The 19,368-nt window shown below is 49.4% G+C and overlaps 1 protein-coding gene and 1 long non-coding RNA gene across 2 annotated transcripts in view; one reads left to right on the forward strand and one right to left on the reverse strand.

Moving 5' to 3' along the window:
• Nucleotides 1-19,368, reverse strand: part of LOC119460513 (intermembrane lipid transfer protein VPS13A) — a 1,139,096-nt gene that overhangs the window by 858,771 nt on the left and 260,957 nt on the right. Inside the window, exons 26-27 of the mRNA XM_037721434.2 lie at nucleotides 13,675-13,865; nucleotides 12,131-12,237 (exon numbers count right to left, since the gene is read on the reverse strand). Coding sequence (XP_037577362.2) covers nucleotides 12,131-12,237; nucleotides 13,675-13,865 — 298 coding nt within the window. The remainder of the gene's footprint in view (nucleotides 1-12,130; nucleotides 12,238-13,674; nucleotides 13,866-19,368) is intronic.
• Nucleotides 1-19,368, forward strand: part of LOC125947490 (uncharacterized) — a 409,960-nt gene that overhangs the window by 206,007 nt on the left and 184,585 nt on the right. The window lies entirely within an intron of this gene.

The raw sequence follows: 19,368 nt of genomic DNA on the forward strand, positions 1-19,368 counted from the left end.
TGCAGTACTGCGCCAATGGCTGGCCCCGGCAGTCCCAAGGGGACCTCAGCGTCTGTGAGGGACTGCTTATGAAGGGGTCCCGCATCGTCATGCCGTCCGCCCTTCAGCGCCGTACGGTCGAGCTCCTTCATGACGGGCATCAAGGCATCAACCGGTGCGAAGCTCTGGCTCGGCAATCACTCTGGTGGCCGGGCATCAACAACTAGATAGTCACACTGGTGTCTAACTGCCCCACGTGTGCCGAAACCAGGGTGCAGGGCTCGGAACCCATGCTGCCATCAACCACTCCAACTCGGCCTGGGAAGAGGTGGATGTCGATATTTTTCATTTGAATTACGGATCAATCTTTTTCATTGTTGGATTACGGGTCATGCTTCCCGGAAGTCATCAGCCTGCGCTCGACGACAGCATCTGCTGTCATCAACGTCATCAAGAGCGCCATCGTGCGCCACGGGATCCCGAGACTGGTGTGCAGCGATAACGGTCCTCAGTTTGCTGCAAGAGTTCTCCACCTTCGCCGATTCCCACGGTTTCCACCACGTCCCTAGCAGCCCCCATTTTCCACAGTCGAACAGGGAGGTGAAAAGGATGGTGAAGACGGTCAAGGACCTGCTGTCGAAGGTGGATGATCCCTACCTTGCGCTTCTGGCATAACGGGACACCCCGGGGTAAACGGAGTGAGCCCTGCTCAGCTGCTCATGGGCAGGCACCTACAGATCTGGGTACTGAAGACGTCGCACCAGCTGGAGCCAGCCTGGCCCCCGTCGGTCCCATTCACTCGGCGTGACCAAGACAACCGGAGGCACCAAGCATCCAACTTCAACAGAAGACATGCGGCTCGTGCACTGCGGCCACTTCAGGCCGGCGAGCAGATCTGGGTCAACTACCCGGCGATCGTCATGGGGCCAGCTCACCGCCCCCATTCCTACGTGGTGGAAACTCCGACGGGTGTACTCCAGCGCAACCGGATGCACCTGGTACCAACGACGGGACGTCCTGCGGAAGGCACAACCAGTCCACCTGGAACTCCCGCGGCGGCGCAGACCGCCATGTCCCCAACAACACCTGGAGCTGATTGAGCAGCCCAAGACCAGAGAACCGCATTGCCCCAGGAAAGCACCTCCACTGCAGAGGCACCCCGTGGTTGAAACACATGGCGTTTCAACCACGGGGTGCCATGCGTTTCAACCACCGAACTTTGAAACGCCATGCGTTTCAAAGTTCGGCAGAAAGATCTGCAGGCTGAGGAGGCTTGCGGATCTTACAAACGTTTTATTCTGGAGCAAGAGTTCCTTTGTTTTGTTGTTTGATATTACAGAAGGGAGGATGTAGTGTACGGCAGTACCGCTAGATGGCAGCACTGCATCCGCGGCTATATAAGGGCTCAATCAATGCTGTTGGGCCAGTGGCGCACCGACGGGGGGGGATTCGGGGGTTGTAACCCCCCCCTGAGGCCCACTTAGCCCCCCCTTTTGTTTAACCCCTTTTCTTTCCTTACGCATTTGAGTACTGCAACTAAGATGTAAGGCGCGCAATCGTCTGCACACTCGTAAAAAGCAATTTTTTTTTACAATTTCCCGTGAAGCAATCGAAATTAGTGCTGTTTAGATGGTATTGGCAAACTATCAACCCCCCCCTGGCAGAGATCCTGGGTGCGCTACTGTGTTGGGCACTTGCCCATCCGGAGAGTTGGCGGCTGTGTCATTCGCTCGCTCGACAAGACCCACCATTGCATTATTTTAGCTCACACTTCGACTTCACCCAATAGCATGTGGGTGGTAAATATAAACCAGGGTGGTGCAGATGCAGGCCTGTGCGGTGAGGAATGCAAGCCGTGATCACCAGGAGTTCGTAAGAATTTGAATCATCATCATCATCATCAGCCTATATTTTACGTCCACTGCAGGACGAAGGCCTCTCCCTGCGATCTCCAATTAGCCCTGTCTTGCGCTAGCATATTCCAACTTGCGCCTGCAAATTTCCTAACTTCATCATACCATCTGGTTTTCTGCCGGCCTTGACTGCGCTTCCCTACTCTTGGTATCCATTCCGTAACCCTAATGGTCCACCGGTTATCCATCCTACGCATTACATGGCCTGCCCAGCTCCATTTCTTCCACTTAATGTCAACTAGAATATCGGCTACCCCCGTTTGTTCTCTGATCCACACCACTCTCTTCCTGTCTCTTAATGTTAGTCCTAAGATTTTTCGTTCCATCGCTCTTTGTGCGGTCCTTAACTTGTTCTCGAGCTACTTTGTTAACCTCCAAGTTTCTGCCCCATATTTTAGCACCGGTAGAATGCAGTGATTGTACACTTTTCTTTTCAACGACAGTGGTAAGCTCCCAGTCTGGATTTGGCAATGCCTGCCATATGCACTCCTACCCAATTTTATTCTTCTGTGAATTTCTATCTCATGATCAGGGTCCCTTGTGAGTAATTGACTTAGTAAACGTACTCTTTTATCGACTGTAGAGGATGACTGGCGATCCTGAATTCTTGTTCTCTTGCCAGCCTATTGAACATTATCTTTGTCTTCCGCATATTCATCTTGAACCCAATTCTTACACTTTCTCGATTAAGGTCCTCAATCATTTGCTGAAATTCGACCCCACAGTTGCTGAATAGGACAATGTCAACTGCAAACCGAAGGTTGCCGAGATATTCGCCGTTGATCCTCACTCCTAAGCCTTCCCAGTCTAAGAGCTTGAATGCTTCTTCTAAGCAGTAGCATTGGAGAGATTGCGTCTCCTTGCCTGACCCCTTTCTTGATAGGTAACTTTCTACTTTTCTTGTGGAGAACCAAGGTAGCTGTGGAATATCCTTTCAGATGTTTGCGAAGATATTCACGTATGCCTCCTGTACTCCTTGATTACGTAATACCTCTATGACTGCTGGTATCTCTACTGAATCAAATGCTTTTTCGTAGTCTATGAAAGCCATATAGAGAGGTTGATTGTACTCCGCAGATTTCTCGATTACCTGATTGATGACATGGATGTGATCCATCGTAGAATATCCCTTCCTGAAGCCAGCCTGTTCTCTTGGTTGGCTGAAGTCAAGTGTTGCCCCGATTCTATAGGAAATTGGTGAATACTTTATACAATACTGAAAGCAAGCTAATGGGTCTATAATTCTTGAATTCTTTAACGTCTCCCTTCTTATGGATTTGTATAATGTTGGTGTTCTTCCAGCTCTCTGGTACACTTGAAGTTATGAGGCATTGCATATAAAGGGCTGCAAGCTTTTCAAGCATGATATCTCCTCCTAAAGTATACCTTGAATCATCAAGGTATACTTATTTAAGCTAGATCGACATTGCGCACTTCCATGTTACTTCTCCGCATTTCGATGGAGGCGAAATGCAAGAACGCGGTGTGCTTGCGTTGTAGTGTACGTTAAAGAACCCCAGGCGGTCAAAATTAATCTGGAGCGTTCCACTATGGCATACCTCATAATCAGAACTGGTTTTGGAAGGTAAAACCCCAGAGAGAAGAATTGTTTGCTACTGCAGGGGTGGTACTGCCCGATGTCATTTTGGAGCAATTTTTGAAGCAAGTAAAATTGCATTTTGGAGCAGTTTGGAGTAAATAAAATTGCATTTTGGAGCAGCTTGGAGCCGACAAAATTTTTAAGCTGAATTTTGAAGCAGATTACCCTGATACTGAAAACGTCCCCTGCATACAAATTTTAGCAATAGTGCCTGTAGATTTTCAATTAGTGGTAGCAATCACAAAAAAACATACATTTTGCGATAGTGAGGCCGAAATTTCGAAAAGTAGCACAAGTCATTTTTTATAAATACATTTTACTTTAATGTCGCGACAGTGTGGGTGAAGTGCCTGGAAATGCACTTCACCACCAGACAGTACAGAGAACCCAGAGTTATCAACTACTGTGGTTTATTGAAAGCCATTTCTACATAACAGACCACGGCAATTTCAAAACACGTACAGTTTAACTTTCTGGTAGAACGTAAAACTATTCCAATATGTTTTATTGCGATATGGGCACTCCAGGCACATTTCTGCTGTCGGCGTCGCCACGATGGCCCGTATAAGTCCAAGGGCAATAACATCGTTGCCGCGTACCGTATGCTGTATGTACGTGTGAAAGCATGCGAGGGTGAGCCGACGATGGCAGCTGAATCTCGCATGCGCAAGGGAGCAAAGTGAGGAGGAAGCACGCCATCTTTCGTCGCACGCAAGGCACTGGGGAGAGGGCAGGGAGGGGCGTTCTACTGCAGTGGCTTCTGTGTATGGGCGGCCACGCGGGCCTTGACAGAGATCTCCCATGGGGACATAGTGTGCCAAGTGCTGATTTCATTATTTAAGTTCATTTATTCACCCCAAACGCCCAAGCAGGGCATTACATAAGGGGGGGGGGGGGAGAGAATAACAATTGATATACAAAAGTGTACGGCAACATGCATGAAAGTCGAACATCCTATATGAAGTCGTACATGCTATGCAACCTTTATATCTCTTCTCATTCGACAACATCATGCACTAATAATTCTTACATTATACAAACAATAACCCCACATCCTCTGACATCATAATAATAAATAAGGTTATAGCAAGGTTAGCGATTATTTTTTTGGTATGTAAGAATAAATGTCAGAAGAAATATTAATGTTGCTAATTTCTGAATGTTTCTTTAAGTGTTTCTTTGAATATAATATGGTCAGTTATTTCAGCTATATTACATGGGAGATGATTCCATTACGAAATGGCTAAGTGCAGACATGAAAACTGCAACAGTTTAGTATGTGCAAATGGCTGTCTACCTTAAACTCGTGATCAATTCGTGGGAATTTCCTTTTGGCTGGTAAGATGTGTGCCTGAGAGAAAATATTTCGGTGATGGAAAAGCTTATGGAAAGAAGTTAACCGAGATATCTTTCTTCTAGTCTGCAATGGAATGAGTCCCAGGTCATGTTTTATTTTGGTGATGCTTGAACGTTGTTAATAGCTGTAATAACTCAGGCTGTGCTGTGCGCTGTGTTTGCTCGTGTTGAACCGAGTAACAGAAGCGAGAGGCAGCACGAAAGTCAATTCGCTCGCTGCTGCTGCCATGCTTACTCACTACAGCGTTTTGATAGCGAGTTTGCACGGTCGAGTGAGATATATTCATGTTTGCTTATGCGCACGTGACACCATGCTTGTAAATTTATTTAGTAAGCAGATGTTTACATGTATATATGCTCGATAAAACTACTGTTTTTGCTTCATATATATGTCTACTAATTTGCTATCGCAATCGATGCTTCGCCTTTCGGGCAAAACTGTGACTTCTTTATCCAAATTTGCCATTAGGCCTTCGTGATAGGTCAAAGTGGCTCGGGCCTCGCCTATATGTGCATAAAACAAATTAGAATAGTTTTACGTTACACTGACCCTGAAGACAAAGACTGCCGCCCACTGAACCCACTGCAGCACCTGCCTGCCTAATATCTGGTTCACTCGCAGTGCCCTCAGCCTACTGTTCGTTGTTTCGGGCCTCACCTAGGGAGCATCGCACCACTTGGCCCTCGGCCCACTCAACCGTATTCTGAACGAGAAGAAAGGAAACTGAGGACCCAATTTTATTAGTCATAAAGAAGAAGCCAACAAAGACTTGGTGTCTTTGTTTGTTGGCTTCTTATTATATTGACGCGAGACAGAAGAAGACCGGCACCGAAGCAGAGGTCAGCATTAGGCCGGCACCGAAGAAGAAGAGGTAGAGGTGTCGCTCCTCCCCATCTTGGCTGGTTGCTGCTACGCCTATGCTACTCGCCTATTTTGTAAATATTTGTAAATATACGTTTTTGCGCAACATTTTCTGGTGGAGGTGCTGGGTATGCTGCCTGTTCATCCCCATCACCCAAGCACGGAACTCCGAAGTGGTCGCCGCGTTGTTCCCTTGGTGATGGCCACTGAAGCACGCACCGCGCCGGAACCTACCGTGCAGCAGCCGTCCCCGCCGTCTGTCATCTTATCGCTTCCACAAAATCCGGGCACCTTCTCTGGCACAGATAACGTGGACGTCGAGGACTGGATTTCATGGTATGAGCGTGCCAGCAAACAGAACAGATGGGACGATATGCTTATGCTGGCGATTGTGATATTTTATCTTAAAGGAACCGCGCACGTCTGGTAATAGATGCAAGAACACGATCTGACCAGCTGGGACGTTTGCAAAGAAAAACTGAATGACTTGTTTGGCAAGCCCTTGGGTCGTCAACTAGCCGCTAAAAAAAGAACTAGGCTCCCGTGCGCAGTCATCTACTGAATCATACATTTCGTATATTCAGGATATTCTAGCGCTTTGCCGTAAAGTTGACGGTAACATGTCCGAAGCGGACAAGATCGGACACATACTCAAAGGAATCGCCGATGACGCACTCAACCTCTTAGTAATCAGGAACTGCGCCACCGTGGAAGCTATTGTGACAGAGTGTCGGCGATTCGAACAAGCTAAATCCTGCCGAACCGCCCAGCAATTCACCAGGCTCCCCAATACTGCCGCATCGTCATCATGTGAGGAACCACTACCTCCGTTACAATCGCCGGTTTCGAACACTTTGACACGGATCGTTCGTCAGGAACTAGAAGCAATGTCACCAGCCCCTCGCGTTCCCGATGTCTCGACTGCCAACCAGCCTATGGTTTCATTGATTCAGGCCGTGGTTCGACAGGAGGTCGCGAATTTGGGACTCTCCTCTGTGTGCGCTGTTCGCGTGCCACCAGTCGCACCAGTCGCACCAGTCGCACCAGTCACACCACCAGTTCCACCAGTCACGCCACGGAACCAGCACTTCTACTCGCGATACCGCAATCCCGCTGAGTGGAGGGCGCCGGATGATCGCCCAATATGTTTCCCGTGCTCTCAAGTTGGGCATATTGCGCGACACTGCTGGAGCCGTCAGACGTCACCGACTGGCTGGAGCCCCCGGAACCCTCGTCCTGAAGGCTACTCCCGTACAACATCGTCGCGCTCTCCACTGACTGACACGCCCGACGTCGACACTCGCACCAACATGTACAGCAGGTCACCATCGCCACGCGGTCGCCGATCTCGCTCATCACAAGCCCGCCGATTCCCTTCGCCACAAGCCCACCGTTTCCCGTCGCCTGCCAACACTGGACGCTACGCATCAGAAAACTAACGAGTGCAGTGCCCGGAGGTGACGCTGCATTCTCGACCCGGCTTCGAAATCCTCGTCTGACAGTTCCTACCCGCTCTAATTTGCTCGAAGTCCAACTCGACGGTGTTCGTGTTACGGCCCTTAACGACACTGGTGCACAGATCTCGGTGATGAGCTCTAGTCTTCGTGAGAAGCTGAAAAAAGTCCTGACAACCGCCGTGCTACGTACAGTGAGAGTTGTCGAAGGAAGCACACCTACTGTTGTTGGAACGTGTACTGCCCGCGTTACTATATCTGGCCATACGACGAGCGCTCAGTTTCTTGTGCTTGAGCAGTGCCCATACGACGTGATCTTGGGCATTGACTTTTTGTCGACACATTCAGCCCTCGTCGACTGCGGCACCGGTGTCCTGCAACTTGAACTCCCTTCTGCCCCAGAGACTCTTCCTGCTAAACCTACACAACTGTGTTCTTCAGAGTATGTGCGATTACCGCCTCAATCCACTACTTATGTTCTTTTGATGCCCTCTCCTGCTGTCGCTGACGGGGATTACGTTGCATCCCCTATTACTGACGTTGCCTTGGCACACAATGTAACCCTACCCTACACGGTTGTCGAAATTGTCAACAACGAAGCTTATCTACCTGTGCTCAACTTTGGCTTATCCGCCCGTGTTCTACCATCCGGAATTGCGCTTGCTACGCTAGCATCCCTCAAAGACTGTCAAATATCCACGCTAACATCTGAGGCGACTTTGAGTCCGACGTGCTCAGCAGGATCCATCAGCTTGCCCACCAGTGAATTCAACAAAATGATAGCCGGGGACCTTTCACCTGCGCAGGCTGATAAGCTCTGCCGTATGTTAGCATCCTACCGGGACGTTTTGACTTCGACAACCGCCCACTTGGCCAGACAACGGTTGTCATGCACCGAATCGACACAGGCGACGCAAACCCTGTTCATCTCCTTCCGTATCGAGTTTTTGCTGCTGAACGGGCGATTATACTAACAGAAGTCGACAAGATGGCTGCAAAAGACATTATAGAGCCTTTGTCTAGCCCATGGGCATCCCCAGTTGTGCTTGTCAAGAAAAAAGACGGCACTTGGCGTTTCTGTGTCGACTACAGACACCTGAACAAGATCACTAAGAAGGACGTATATCCGTTGCCACGCATAGATGATGCCCTCGATTGCCTCCACGGAGCGAGTTATTTTTCATCCATCGACCTACAGTGTGGCTATTGGCAGGTTGCCGTAGATCCTATGAACCGCGAGAAGACCGCTTTTGTGACACCTGACGGGTTATACCAATTTAAAGTTATGCCCTTCGGCCTATGCAATGCGCCAGCCACATTTGAGCGCATGATGGATTCACTCCTTCGTGGCTTCAAATGGTCGACCTGCTTATGTTACCTTGGTGACGTTATTGTTTTCTCAACGACATTTTACAGCCATATTCAGTGCCTGTCCGCCATCCTCCAAGTGTTCCGCAGCGCCGGTCTTCAGCTTAACTCATCCAAGTGCCATTTTGGTCGCCGCGAAATAACAGTGCTCGGCCACCTTGTTAATGGTGTAGGAATTCGACCTGACCCAGAAAAAATTCGCGCCGTGAAGCATTTCCCTACACCTTGCTCAACCAAAGACGTTCGCTCCTTCATTGGCTTATGTTCTTACTTTCGTCGCTTTGTCAAAAATTTTGCTGACATCGCCCGTCCGCTCACCAACCTTCTCAAAAAAGATACGCCTTTCGTCTGGGGCCATCTAGAAGCTCATGCATTTTCTGCGCTTATCCGCCTTCTGACGAGTTCTCCTCTGTTGGCGCACTTCGACCCAACTGCTCCTACGGAAGTTCAGACGGATGCCAGTGGATACGGAATCGGAGCCGTCCTTGCCCAGCGCCAGCATGGTTGTGACTGCGTCATAGCGAACTCCAGCCGCCTGCTCTCTGCCCCAGAACGCAATTACTCAATTACCGAGCGTGAATGCCTTGCCCTTGTTTGGGCAATCTCCAAATTTCGACCGTACCTCTTTGGCCGCCCATTCACAGTAGTCACTGACGACCATGCGCTCTGCTGGCTTTCCTCGCTGAAAGATCCTACAGGCCGTCTCGGACGCTGGGCTTTGCGATTACAAGAGTACTCGTTTTCCGTCATCCACAAGTCTGGGCAATTCCATCAGGACGCGGACAGCCTGTCCCGTTATCCCGTGGATCCACCCGACAGCACCAACCCTGACACCGATGCCTGTGTCCTTTCGATATCTCAGTTAATTCATTTCGGCGATGAACAGCGGCGTGATCCGGCGTTATGTTCCATCATCAACCGTCTCAGTTCCGGGCCGCCTGGCGAGCCACTCCGGATGTTTACCTTACATAATGGAACTTTATACCGCCACAGTGTATACTCCGAAGGCCCTGAACACTTGCTTGTGGTGCCCTCCCACATGCGTACTACTGTCCTCCAGCAGCTTCACGACGAACCTACAGCAGGTCATCTTGGTGTAACGCGCACTTATGATTGCGTGCGGCGTCGTTTCTTTTGGCCTGGGCTTTATTGCTCTGTACAGAAGTATGTTGGCCGCTGCGAACTTTGCCAGCGACGCAAGAGACCACCGACGCTTCCCGCCGGCCTTCTTCAGCCTATCGATGTCCCAGTAGAGCCGTTCTTCCACGTTGGCCTCGATTTGCTCGGACCTTTCCCTACATCAGCATCAAGGAACAAATGGGTCGCTGTCGCGACAGACTATGCCACGCGTTACGCTATTACGCGCGCACTTCCAACCAACTGTGCTACCGATATTGCCGACTTCCTCCTTCACGATGTAATTCTGCATCACGGAGCGCCTCGTCAACTGCTCACCGATCGCGGTCCTTACTTCTTGTCCCGTGTCATCGATGACCTTCTATGCTCATGTTCCACGAAACACAAAGTCACCGCCGCTTATCACCCTCAGACAAACGGCCTCACCGAACGTCTGAATCACACCATAACCGACATGCTGTCCATGTACGTTTCCGCCGACCACCGCGACTGGGATGCTACATTACCCTTTGTCACATTTGCCACGCCACGCCACGCCACGATAATTCGTCACGCCACGATAAGGCAGGTTGTTCACCGTTTTATCTTCTTTTTGGCCGGGAACCGACACTACCTATGGATACGTTACTACCAGCCGCTCCACGACAACCATCGGAGTACGCAAAAGATGCCATCGAAAGGGCGCACGCTGCGCGTCATATAGCGCGCGACCGCCTTCAGATGTCTCAGGTGTCACAGAAGAACCGTTACGATTGCCATCACAGAATGTATATTACGCTCCTGGATCCTTAGTCCTCCTCTGGTCGCCAACTCGACAAGTTGGTCTCTCCGCGAAGCTTCTACCACGCTACCATGGACCTTATCGCGTTCTGTGCCAAGTTACCAACGTGACGTATGAGATTGCACCGGCACAGCTAATGTTATCTTCTGCGCCGGTCAAGACTGACGTTGCTCATGTTGCCCGGCTGAAGCCGTATCACCCGTCCGCTGATGCTGCACTGTGACTTGCCCAGATGGTGCATGCGTTTTCGCCCGGGGGGTAATGACGCGAGACAGAAGAAGAAGACCGGCACCGAAGCAGAGGTCAGCATTAGGCCGGCACCGAAGAAGAGGTAGAGGTGTCGCTCCTCGCCATCTTGGCTGGTTGCTGCTTCGCCTGTGCTGCTCGCCTATTGTGTAAATATTTGTAAATATATGTTTTTGCGCAACAATATGACTAATAAAATCGGGCCCTCAGTTTCCTTTCTTCTCGTTCATGACATAGCGAGGCCTCGAATCCGGCAGCAGTGATGTCATCAGGTAGCATGTGTGGGTTTATTAACCAGTTGCCTTCACCTAAAAAGATCACGTACATGTGAACCCTGTGGCAGAAAGGACATTCCACATCCAACGAGAAGGCCGTGAGTGGTGGCGCTGGCTAGCACTCGGTTTAATTCCAGCAGATAAACACTAACACCTTAGAAAACGGCGCCGCAGTAGCTCATTTTATTAAGAAATTTGCATGCGTAATGCGAAGACGTGGGTTCACCTGCAGCCAGTTGTTTGTTCATGCATTTTCATTTCCATTATTTAACAGTTCTTTATTTTAACTAATAAATACAAGTAATTTCTCTTATTCTGTCCTTGGTGTCATTGTTTGTTGGCTTCTTATTACACAGCCGTATTCTAGGCAGTGTAAATACAGCCGCCCTGGCCGTTTCAACAGCAGCGGCGAAAGTCGGGAGTGGCCATATGCGCGCCAGCCACTTGCAGGAAGCGCCAAAAAGTCCAGTGTTATAAGCGCGAAAATTACGAGACAATGTGCCGTTGTGCGGTGTGCGAAATGTGAACGGCTGCACTTTTTGCCGAAGATACAACCTGCTTACTGTTTGCAGCCACTGCCGCAGCCGTTCTGGCGCAGCGTGGCTCAATTTCAGTCAATTTTTTGTGTTTGATGCGGGAGTTTGCGTTTGATCAAAATTGCGCAATTGGTGCAGGTGTCCCACCCCTGCTACTGGAAGTATACACATGCGGTAGCATACACGTGAAGCGGTACAGCGGGCCACAAATCACTTTCATGAGCATGAACTGGGAGCCCCACTTGAAGGACACATGTTCAGTCAACATGAAACCAGCGAAAGCAGACCAATAATTTTGTGAATATCATTCAGACGGAGCGTTATTGAGGATACTTCACTAGTTCCGTGACGTCTACTATTTTTGCAGCTGCTTCAGGCCAGATACACAGTAGTCGGCAAAGTTTTTGTAGGGACGGGCACTACAAGGCCTTTGTGATGTGATGATGGATTATGTCAAAAGCATTCATGGTGAAAAAAATTTAATGTCCTGATCTGTTCCAAAGTTGCTCACTCTTACTCGGTTTATGCATTTTTTTCGCATGTGTGAGAGCATTCTTCTTTTTGAAAGAAAGATGTAAGGAAAAACCAGTTCAATAGCAAATTTTCCATCTGAAGTCCCTTACCTTGGTGTAGAGTGTTGATTCCATGAGGTCAGTTACAGATAGGTGTGTCAAATCAACCCGAACTATCACCTTTTCATTTGCCTTCTGGACATAGTCACAATCAAACCCTGAAACATTAGACAGAAAGCACACTGCACTGGGAGCATGGAAGGTTTGGTGTGAAAGGGGTTTTGTGCTAATGCTTAATTCAAAGACAAGCCAGTAGCAAAGACTGTGCTTAAGTGACATGCGGACCAAAAAAAAAAGGGCAACCTAGGCAACCTTTTTTTTTTTTTAATGTGAAATATACCAAGTATTTTACAGGAGGTAAACAATCCCAATTTGCAGCGTGGACTTTTGGTATGGCGAAGGCAGTCATGTCGATAGATAGGCGATTCCATTTCCCTACAGATGCTCTCTCAATATCACAGTTCTGTAAACTGCATCCACGTCTAAAACAGACAATTTCTCATATGAATATACAGAATATATGAAATTGTTACAATGTTTACGAGGGTTTTACAAAATATCTACTTACCAACAAGTGGGACATTTCAGAGTGGTGTAGAACACGAATTTTGTCAGCTTTAGATGTATTGCTAGGTGCAGTTTACAGAATTGTGATATGGTTACTCATCACTGAGCCAGACAGTTGAGCTTATTACTTACTTACTACTTGAGCTCTTTTTTTTTAATCTTGCAATGTTCAACAACTTTTGCAAAAAAGATGACAGTCTAAACGAAGAAATCTGCCGACTACAGTCACTATATTTTAAAGGGACACTAAAGAGAAACATTAAATCCATTTAGACTAGCAAAGCATTCTTTAGGATTTCTAATTTTGTCAATTTCGCAAGAAGCTTATCATTAAAACAGAAAATGAAGGTCAAAATTTCATTTTATGAATTTCCCGCTGAAATCCCCACGCCGGTATGCGAGTGTGACGTCACGTATTTCAAAGTAATTTTTTTGTATTTCGGCCGCATTGGCTCAGTAAGACTTCCTGAAACTTGCTAAGTTGACTCTTTGGCTCCTTTTTAGAACACAATGTATTAAATCTTCAGTGATAAACAATTTCATCTAGGCTCTGGCAATGTGGCTGTTTGGGCGTGTTAGTAAGGCATGACCAAAGACTGTGCACAACCAGACGAGGACGGTGAAAGAAGACGGGAGACACATAAGTGCGAGAGGGTCTTGGTAGGAGTTGCTGCCAGAATCCACGACGTCGTCATGGCAAGCGTCAGCACCCATCTTTCCTTTTTGCACCTCTTCTGGCTTATTACCAAGTAATAGCAGTGTTCGTGGTGTTGTAAATACAGGTGACATCATTTTTCTCTTTAGTGTCCCTTTAAGCTTTTCTTTTAAGTGTAACAAGCCTAATCAAAATCAGTGCAGTGGTAGCCGAGAAAAATAACTTCTCCTTTGCCATGTATTTAGATAGGTGTTCGCAAGTTAAAGCTTCATGTCAAGGCTGTAAAATTGAAATAAGGTCACAGCCCAAATGTGTTTGTTAAGGCAACAGGGAGGTTCAACAGCCACGGTTTACCAGCCAAGAGAATGCTCACCAGAAAGATAGATGTCAGCAAGCTCCACATCAACGTCACACAGTCGAGCCCTGACCTCATGGACACGAAGTGCAACATTCAGCTTGGTCGAGCCTGGAGGAACTGGAGGGTCTTGGTCACCCAGGAAAAGTCCAGTGGCTTGCTTAACCTCAGGGATCATCTTTGTGTAGCCTAGGTCCTTGACATTAAGCCTGGAATCACCAACATTTTTTGCCTGTAAATTAAACATTCTACTCTCTGTGCAGTTCACACACTAGCAAGTGCTGTCAGCTGACAAACAGCCATGTAACCACGGGAATTTAAAGAAGATAGACCTCACCACACTCTCCGAGGCTGCAGCAGACAGAAGCTTCATTCAACATCCTATGTCTGCACAAGGCAAAATATTTCTAGTTTTCTCAGTCATTGAAATGCCTACCACGGCATCCTTTGTTATACCATAGCAATGGTCTGTAGATTGCATTTATCACTCTGTAAGATAACTTCATTAAAAGCTACTACTGCAACGTGAACTTAAGTATGGCCAAGTCATGTAATGATTTTGTACGATCGCATGCAACTGACAGGTGCAGGTAGGCAAACTGGTACAGACGAGCACAGAAGACAAATTCTTTAGTGGGTGACCTCGTGGCCACATAAAAAACAACAAAGTGGTGAATGCAGTAAGGTCCAAAACATGACTGGCAGTCACCACATCAACACAGCTACAGTCCATCCGCTATGCACGAGTGCATTACTGTGAATTGGTGGTGTCCATGTGAGTTTGACTACGTACTACAGTATTCCTGGGGTGCACACAAAGTGATTATTAAGAGCCCATCTCGCTATTAAAGCGAAAGCAACAATGACAAAAGTTGCGGTACACCAAGAGTGGTAAATGACAGCTCATTTCGCGAGATTGATCGCCAAACAAAATAAAATCAATGCACGTGTAACAGTATCCTTTAATGCATTAGCATTCTTTGGGTACTTCACTAACTTTATCTATGTGCACTATCTATGCATGTATGTTTGCATGTAACCATTTTCCCGCCTGCCTAGGGCACTGGGTAGTCAGTGGTGGAATGCATCGGGCAGCTGTGCGGAAGAAACAGGGTTCGCAACCAACCAACAGAACAACTTGCGTGACTGAGTATGTGACGTGTACATACATACATGCCGCTCTTCAACAAACTTTTCACGCTGACATGGGTCACTGTAGACGTGGGACTGGGTAGGTACCGCTGTCCAAAAAAACTCTTTGACACCGACTTGGAGTACTGGGTATATGCCACGTGGTCTGTGCTGGTCTCCAATGAACCTCTTCAAAGCCAACTTGGGTTATTGGGTATATGCCAGTAGGTGTGTGCCCTTTGTGGGGGTCTTCCCCAACCTGTAGCTACGTAGCTAGTCTTCCCCAATCGCAGCTACGTAGGGTTCGGGCGAATAAGGCAACAAGAGAGTCAAATCAACAACAATTATTGCAGTGGGCAATAAAACACACTTGCAGAGGGAAGTCCGCTCTGTATAATAAGTAATAAAACAGGCTTGCCTTGTCGCATGTGGTAGTCACGCAAACGAGGTCACTCACGGGTTTCAGTGGGTAAATCTGTATAGGCAGGTAGGTCAAGCGAGGTCAGAGAGGCCCGGGGGTCTCTCGGTTGTGCTCTTTTATACCTTTACCTTTTTACCTTTCCGCGAGGGGAGTGTCCTCCTCGCCCGCCGGATACTTTCCCTCTTCCCGCGCGGGCACGCACGAGATGCGCACGTGTGCGCGTGTGTCCTGCGCGCGTGTGCGCGCACGAGATGTCTGCCCGGCTACCGCCGCGTGCGCTCCGTGCGCAAGCGACGGGCGAGCGCCCGCGGGAGAAGGTGGCAGCGTTTGCTTTCCCACATCCTCCCCCCCTTAAGAAGGCCCTCGGATGTGAGAGATGTGGACGACTTTTATTCTTCAATCATGGCCCACAATTCGGCCTCCACCTCCATGGCCAGCTGTGCCGCGTCGTCGCTCGGCACCCCCGACGCCACTTATGTAAAGCTTCCGTCATCTTGGCACGTAGATGCGTCGCGTATTCAGCTCGCGCAGCCGGCGCGACTGGCATTCCTCTGCGATCCGCGAGAACCCTATCCATCGGATTCGGCAGCTCTCTCCCCAGGTTGAGAGAAGAAGGCGCATACCCAGTCGAGCGGTTCACTGTCGATCGCAATGCAAACCCGATCTCTGGAAGGTAGGTATCCCAGTCCTTATGCCTTTCAGAGAACGCGACAAGCATGTGCTTGATGTTGCGATTGACTCGTTCAGCGGGGTTCGACTGAGCATGGTAGGTTGTCATTTTCTTATGCTTAATGACAAGTGCGGCGCATGAGTCAACGAACACCTTTGCAGTGAAGTAGGACGCATTGTCCATTATCAGCTGCTTCGGAAAACCAAACCTGGTGAAAACCTCCATCAACTTATCCATGATCACCCGTGCCGTGAGTTTTCGTAGGGGGAAAAGTTCTACTCATTTACTGAAGTGATCCGTGACCACCAGCAAGAATTTGTTCCTGCTTGTTGCGGGATACGGTCCCATGACGTCACATGCCGCGATTTGCCAGGGAGTCTGGCTGTCGATAGGCTGCATGAAGCCGGGCGGTCGTCCGCCTCGGGGCTTCACGCTTTCGCACACATGACACGATCGGGCGTAGCGAATCACGTCCCGTTTCATGCCTGGCCAGGTAGCGAAGCGACACAACTTAACGTCTTAGGGCGCTCACGTGCCCAGCGGTGCACGAGTCATGAAAGTAGCGTAGCAGTGCTCCTCTCAACGCGCCCAGTATCACCACCTTAAACGCCTCACTTGTGTCGTTCTCGGTGGAAATATACCTCAGCAGGACGCCGTCGGAATTCAGCAGATAGGAATCCAGCAGATAGGAATCCAGCGCGCTCACAGCATTACCAGCTGTTCCTGAGCGCTCCGCACCGACAGCAATACCAGCTGCCTCCATTTGCGCTGCCGGCCGCGCCGCCCGGCTCCCGGAGCCCACTTTTCAACAAAATGGATCCATCTGCTGAGCCTCGAACAGCTCCTTTCTGCAGAAGACAATTCCTGCGGAACCGACAACATCTATGTGGTTCACGCTCTCGCCCAGGATCGACAGACGTTCCGCGTCCCTTACTCGGGCTACGGCCAGGGTTTCTCCCTCGCCTCGGACTGGCGCTCGCGAAAGTGCATCCGCTGCTGCATTGCTTTTTCCTTTGCGGTAGCGCACGGTGAAGTCGTAACGCTGCAGCAGAAGTGCCCAACGCGCCAGGCGGCCACTCGGCTCACTCAAGCGCCTCAACCAAGTGAGAGCCATGTGGTCAGTCTCAATCGTGAATGCCACTCCGTCGACATAATAGTCAAACTTTCGCAGAGCGAAAACTATCGCGAGACACTCCTTCTCCGTCACCGAGTAGTTCCTTTCCGCCGGCGTCAACGGCTCGTGAACGCAACCGGTCGGAGAATGCCTCCATGCTCCTGAAGCAAAATCGCACCTAGACCCAGGTCGCTTGCGTCTGTTTGAATCACAAACTTCCTGTTCAAGTCAGACAGCTCCAACTCTGCCGTGTCAGCGAGCACCTTTGTGAGGCCGCGCAGTGCAGCCTCCTGCTCTTGACCCCAAGTCCAACGCTCGTCTTTCCTCAAGAGCTTCGTTAAAGGCGCTTGCACTGCCACGCAGTCTGGAATGAATTGGCGATAAAAGTTCACCAATCCCAGAAAACGTCTCAGTTCGCCGATATCTTTCGGCGACGGGTAGCTCAGTATAGCCTCGAGCTCATCCTCACTCGGCAGAATGCGGCCGTTGTCCAACGTGAATCCCACCAGCATTATTCTGTTCGCAGCTATCTGAGCTTTACTCAGGTTCAACGTGATACCCGCGGACCTCAGCCTGTCTAGGACGTCTCTCAAGTGGCGCAAGTGCTCGTCGAATGTTTACGAATAAACCACTATGTCGTCGAGATATGCGAGAGCATGTTGCCACTTCGCCTCAATTAGAACTCGGTCCATCAACCTCTCATAAGTAGCGGGAGCTCCGACTAAGCCAAAAGACATTTTTTTGAACTGAAATAGCCCCCTGTGACAAGTGACAGCCGTTTTCTCTTTGTCACGCTCGTCCATTTTGACTTGAAAATATCCACAACTAGCATCGAGCGTCGCAAAGTACTTCGCCCCGCCTAGGTTAGATACAAAAGAGGAAATGGAGGGTAGAGGGTTCGCATCCTTCTTCGTAACCTCATTCAGCCTGCGGTAGTCTACACAAAGGCGATAAGTATCGTCCTTCTTCGGGACTAGAACTACCGGGAAGCCCCATGGGCTGTTCGACCTTTCCACAACGCCTGTGTCGATGAGTTCGTCTAAGACGCTGTCAAACGCTTTCCGTTTAGTCAAGCTTATCGGCCGAGGATTACATTTCCCCGGAGCAGCGTCACCCGTGTCTATCCTGTGCCTGACTAGCGTAGTGCGGCCCGGACGGTCCGTGAAAATCACGTCGTATTCGTACAACAGCGATGACAGTCGTGCCCTTTCTCTCTCAGGCAAGCTGTTGACCTCTGATAAAAGTGGGTGCGCTGCCCCTTGCAATGCCGCGGCACAATGTTGTGCCACCGTCTCTCCGTTGCTTTCATCGCCTTTACCAATTACTGTTTGCTCGCTCAGCTGCGGCCGGGTGTGGCCCGCTCACGCCGCGCCCGAAGACTGGCGTGTCTCCGCAGGCACGGGCGCTTTTGCAAAACGCTTCAAAGCCCCCGTTCCGTTCTCTCGGTAACCTCCGCTGGCGATATCTATCAAAATGCCCGACTTGGCGAGAAAGTCTCGACCTAAAGTAACAGGCACTGACAGACCAGGAAGATGTACGAGGCATTGTCGCCTGACGCATCTCACCCAACGAATAACTAGCCTAGTTGCACCGCTTGATTGTGCTGTGCCGGAAGCAAGGCGGAAAGTGGTGTAACAATCTCTTAAGCGGATATTGTTCTCGCGAAGATGATGGAACACTTCGTCACCAAATAAAGAAGCACTTGCCCCAGTATCCAATAATGCGGCAAACTTCTTTCGGGCTATCGTTAGCTCGATGAACGGCGCCTGCGAGTCCGTGACATCTCCTACGCGATAAGCCAAAGGCGCAAGTAAATTGAAATCCCCATTTGTGTTCGAGATCGCCGCCCGGGAACCAAGGTGGATCACCGGCGGCCTCACCCGTTTCCCGAACCACGTGCTCGACCTCGGTCCGGCGTGCTTGCGCAGTCACGGGCGATGTGCCCCAGTCCGCCGCATTGGTAGCAACGACCACCGAAGCCTCGGTGGCCGTTGCGTCTGTAACTAATAAATCTTCTCCACATTACACAGACAACAGTTCCTGCCGCGGCACGTTATGCTGTGCTGTTTTCAGCACATAGGCGTACGGGTCCAAGGCGCGGTCTGACAGACTTGCCAGGTCGGACGAGGCGGCGTAGCCCAAATGTAGCCAAACGCAAAAAGAGAGCAAAATATTTAGTAGCCAAATTTAGCCATTTTTATTTGCAGTTTTATTTGTATATAAATTTTCACATTCAACAACGCAATAGTTTTTTGCATAACCTGTTGTAACCAAATCTACTTGCCGCCGTGTGACGGTCGACACCATGCTTGCAGCGAATCGCTGCAGAGGACGAAATCATAGTGCTTTTATTTTATGACAGATAGTACTAAGTTA

Source organism: Dermacentor silvarum, chromosome 8, assembly GCF_013339745.2.
Source record: "Dermacentor silvarum isolate Dsil-2018 chromosome 8, BIME_Dsil_1.4, whole genome shotgun sequence".
In the NCBI taxonomy this organism is placed as follows: Eukaryota; Metazoa; Arthropoda; class Arachnida; order Ixodida; family Ixodidae; genus Dermacentor; species Dermacentor silvarum.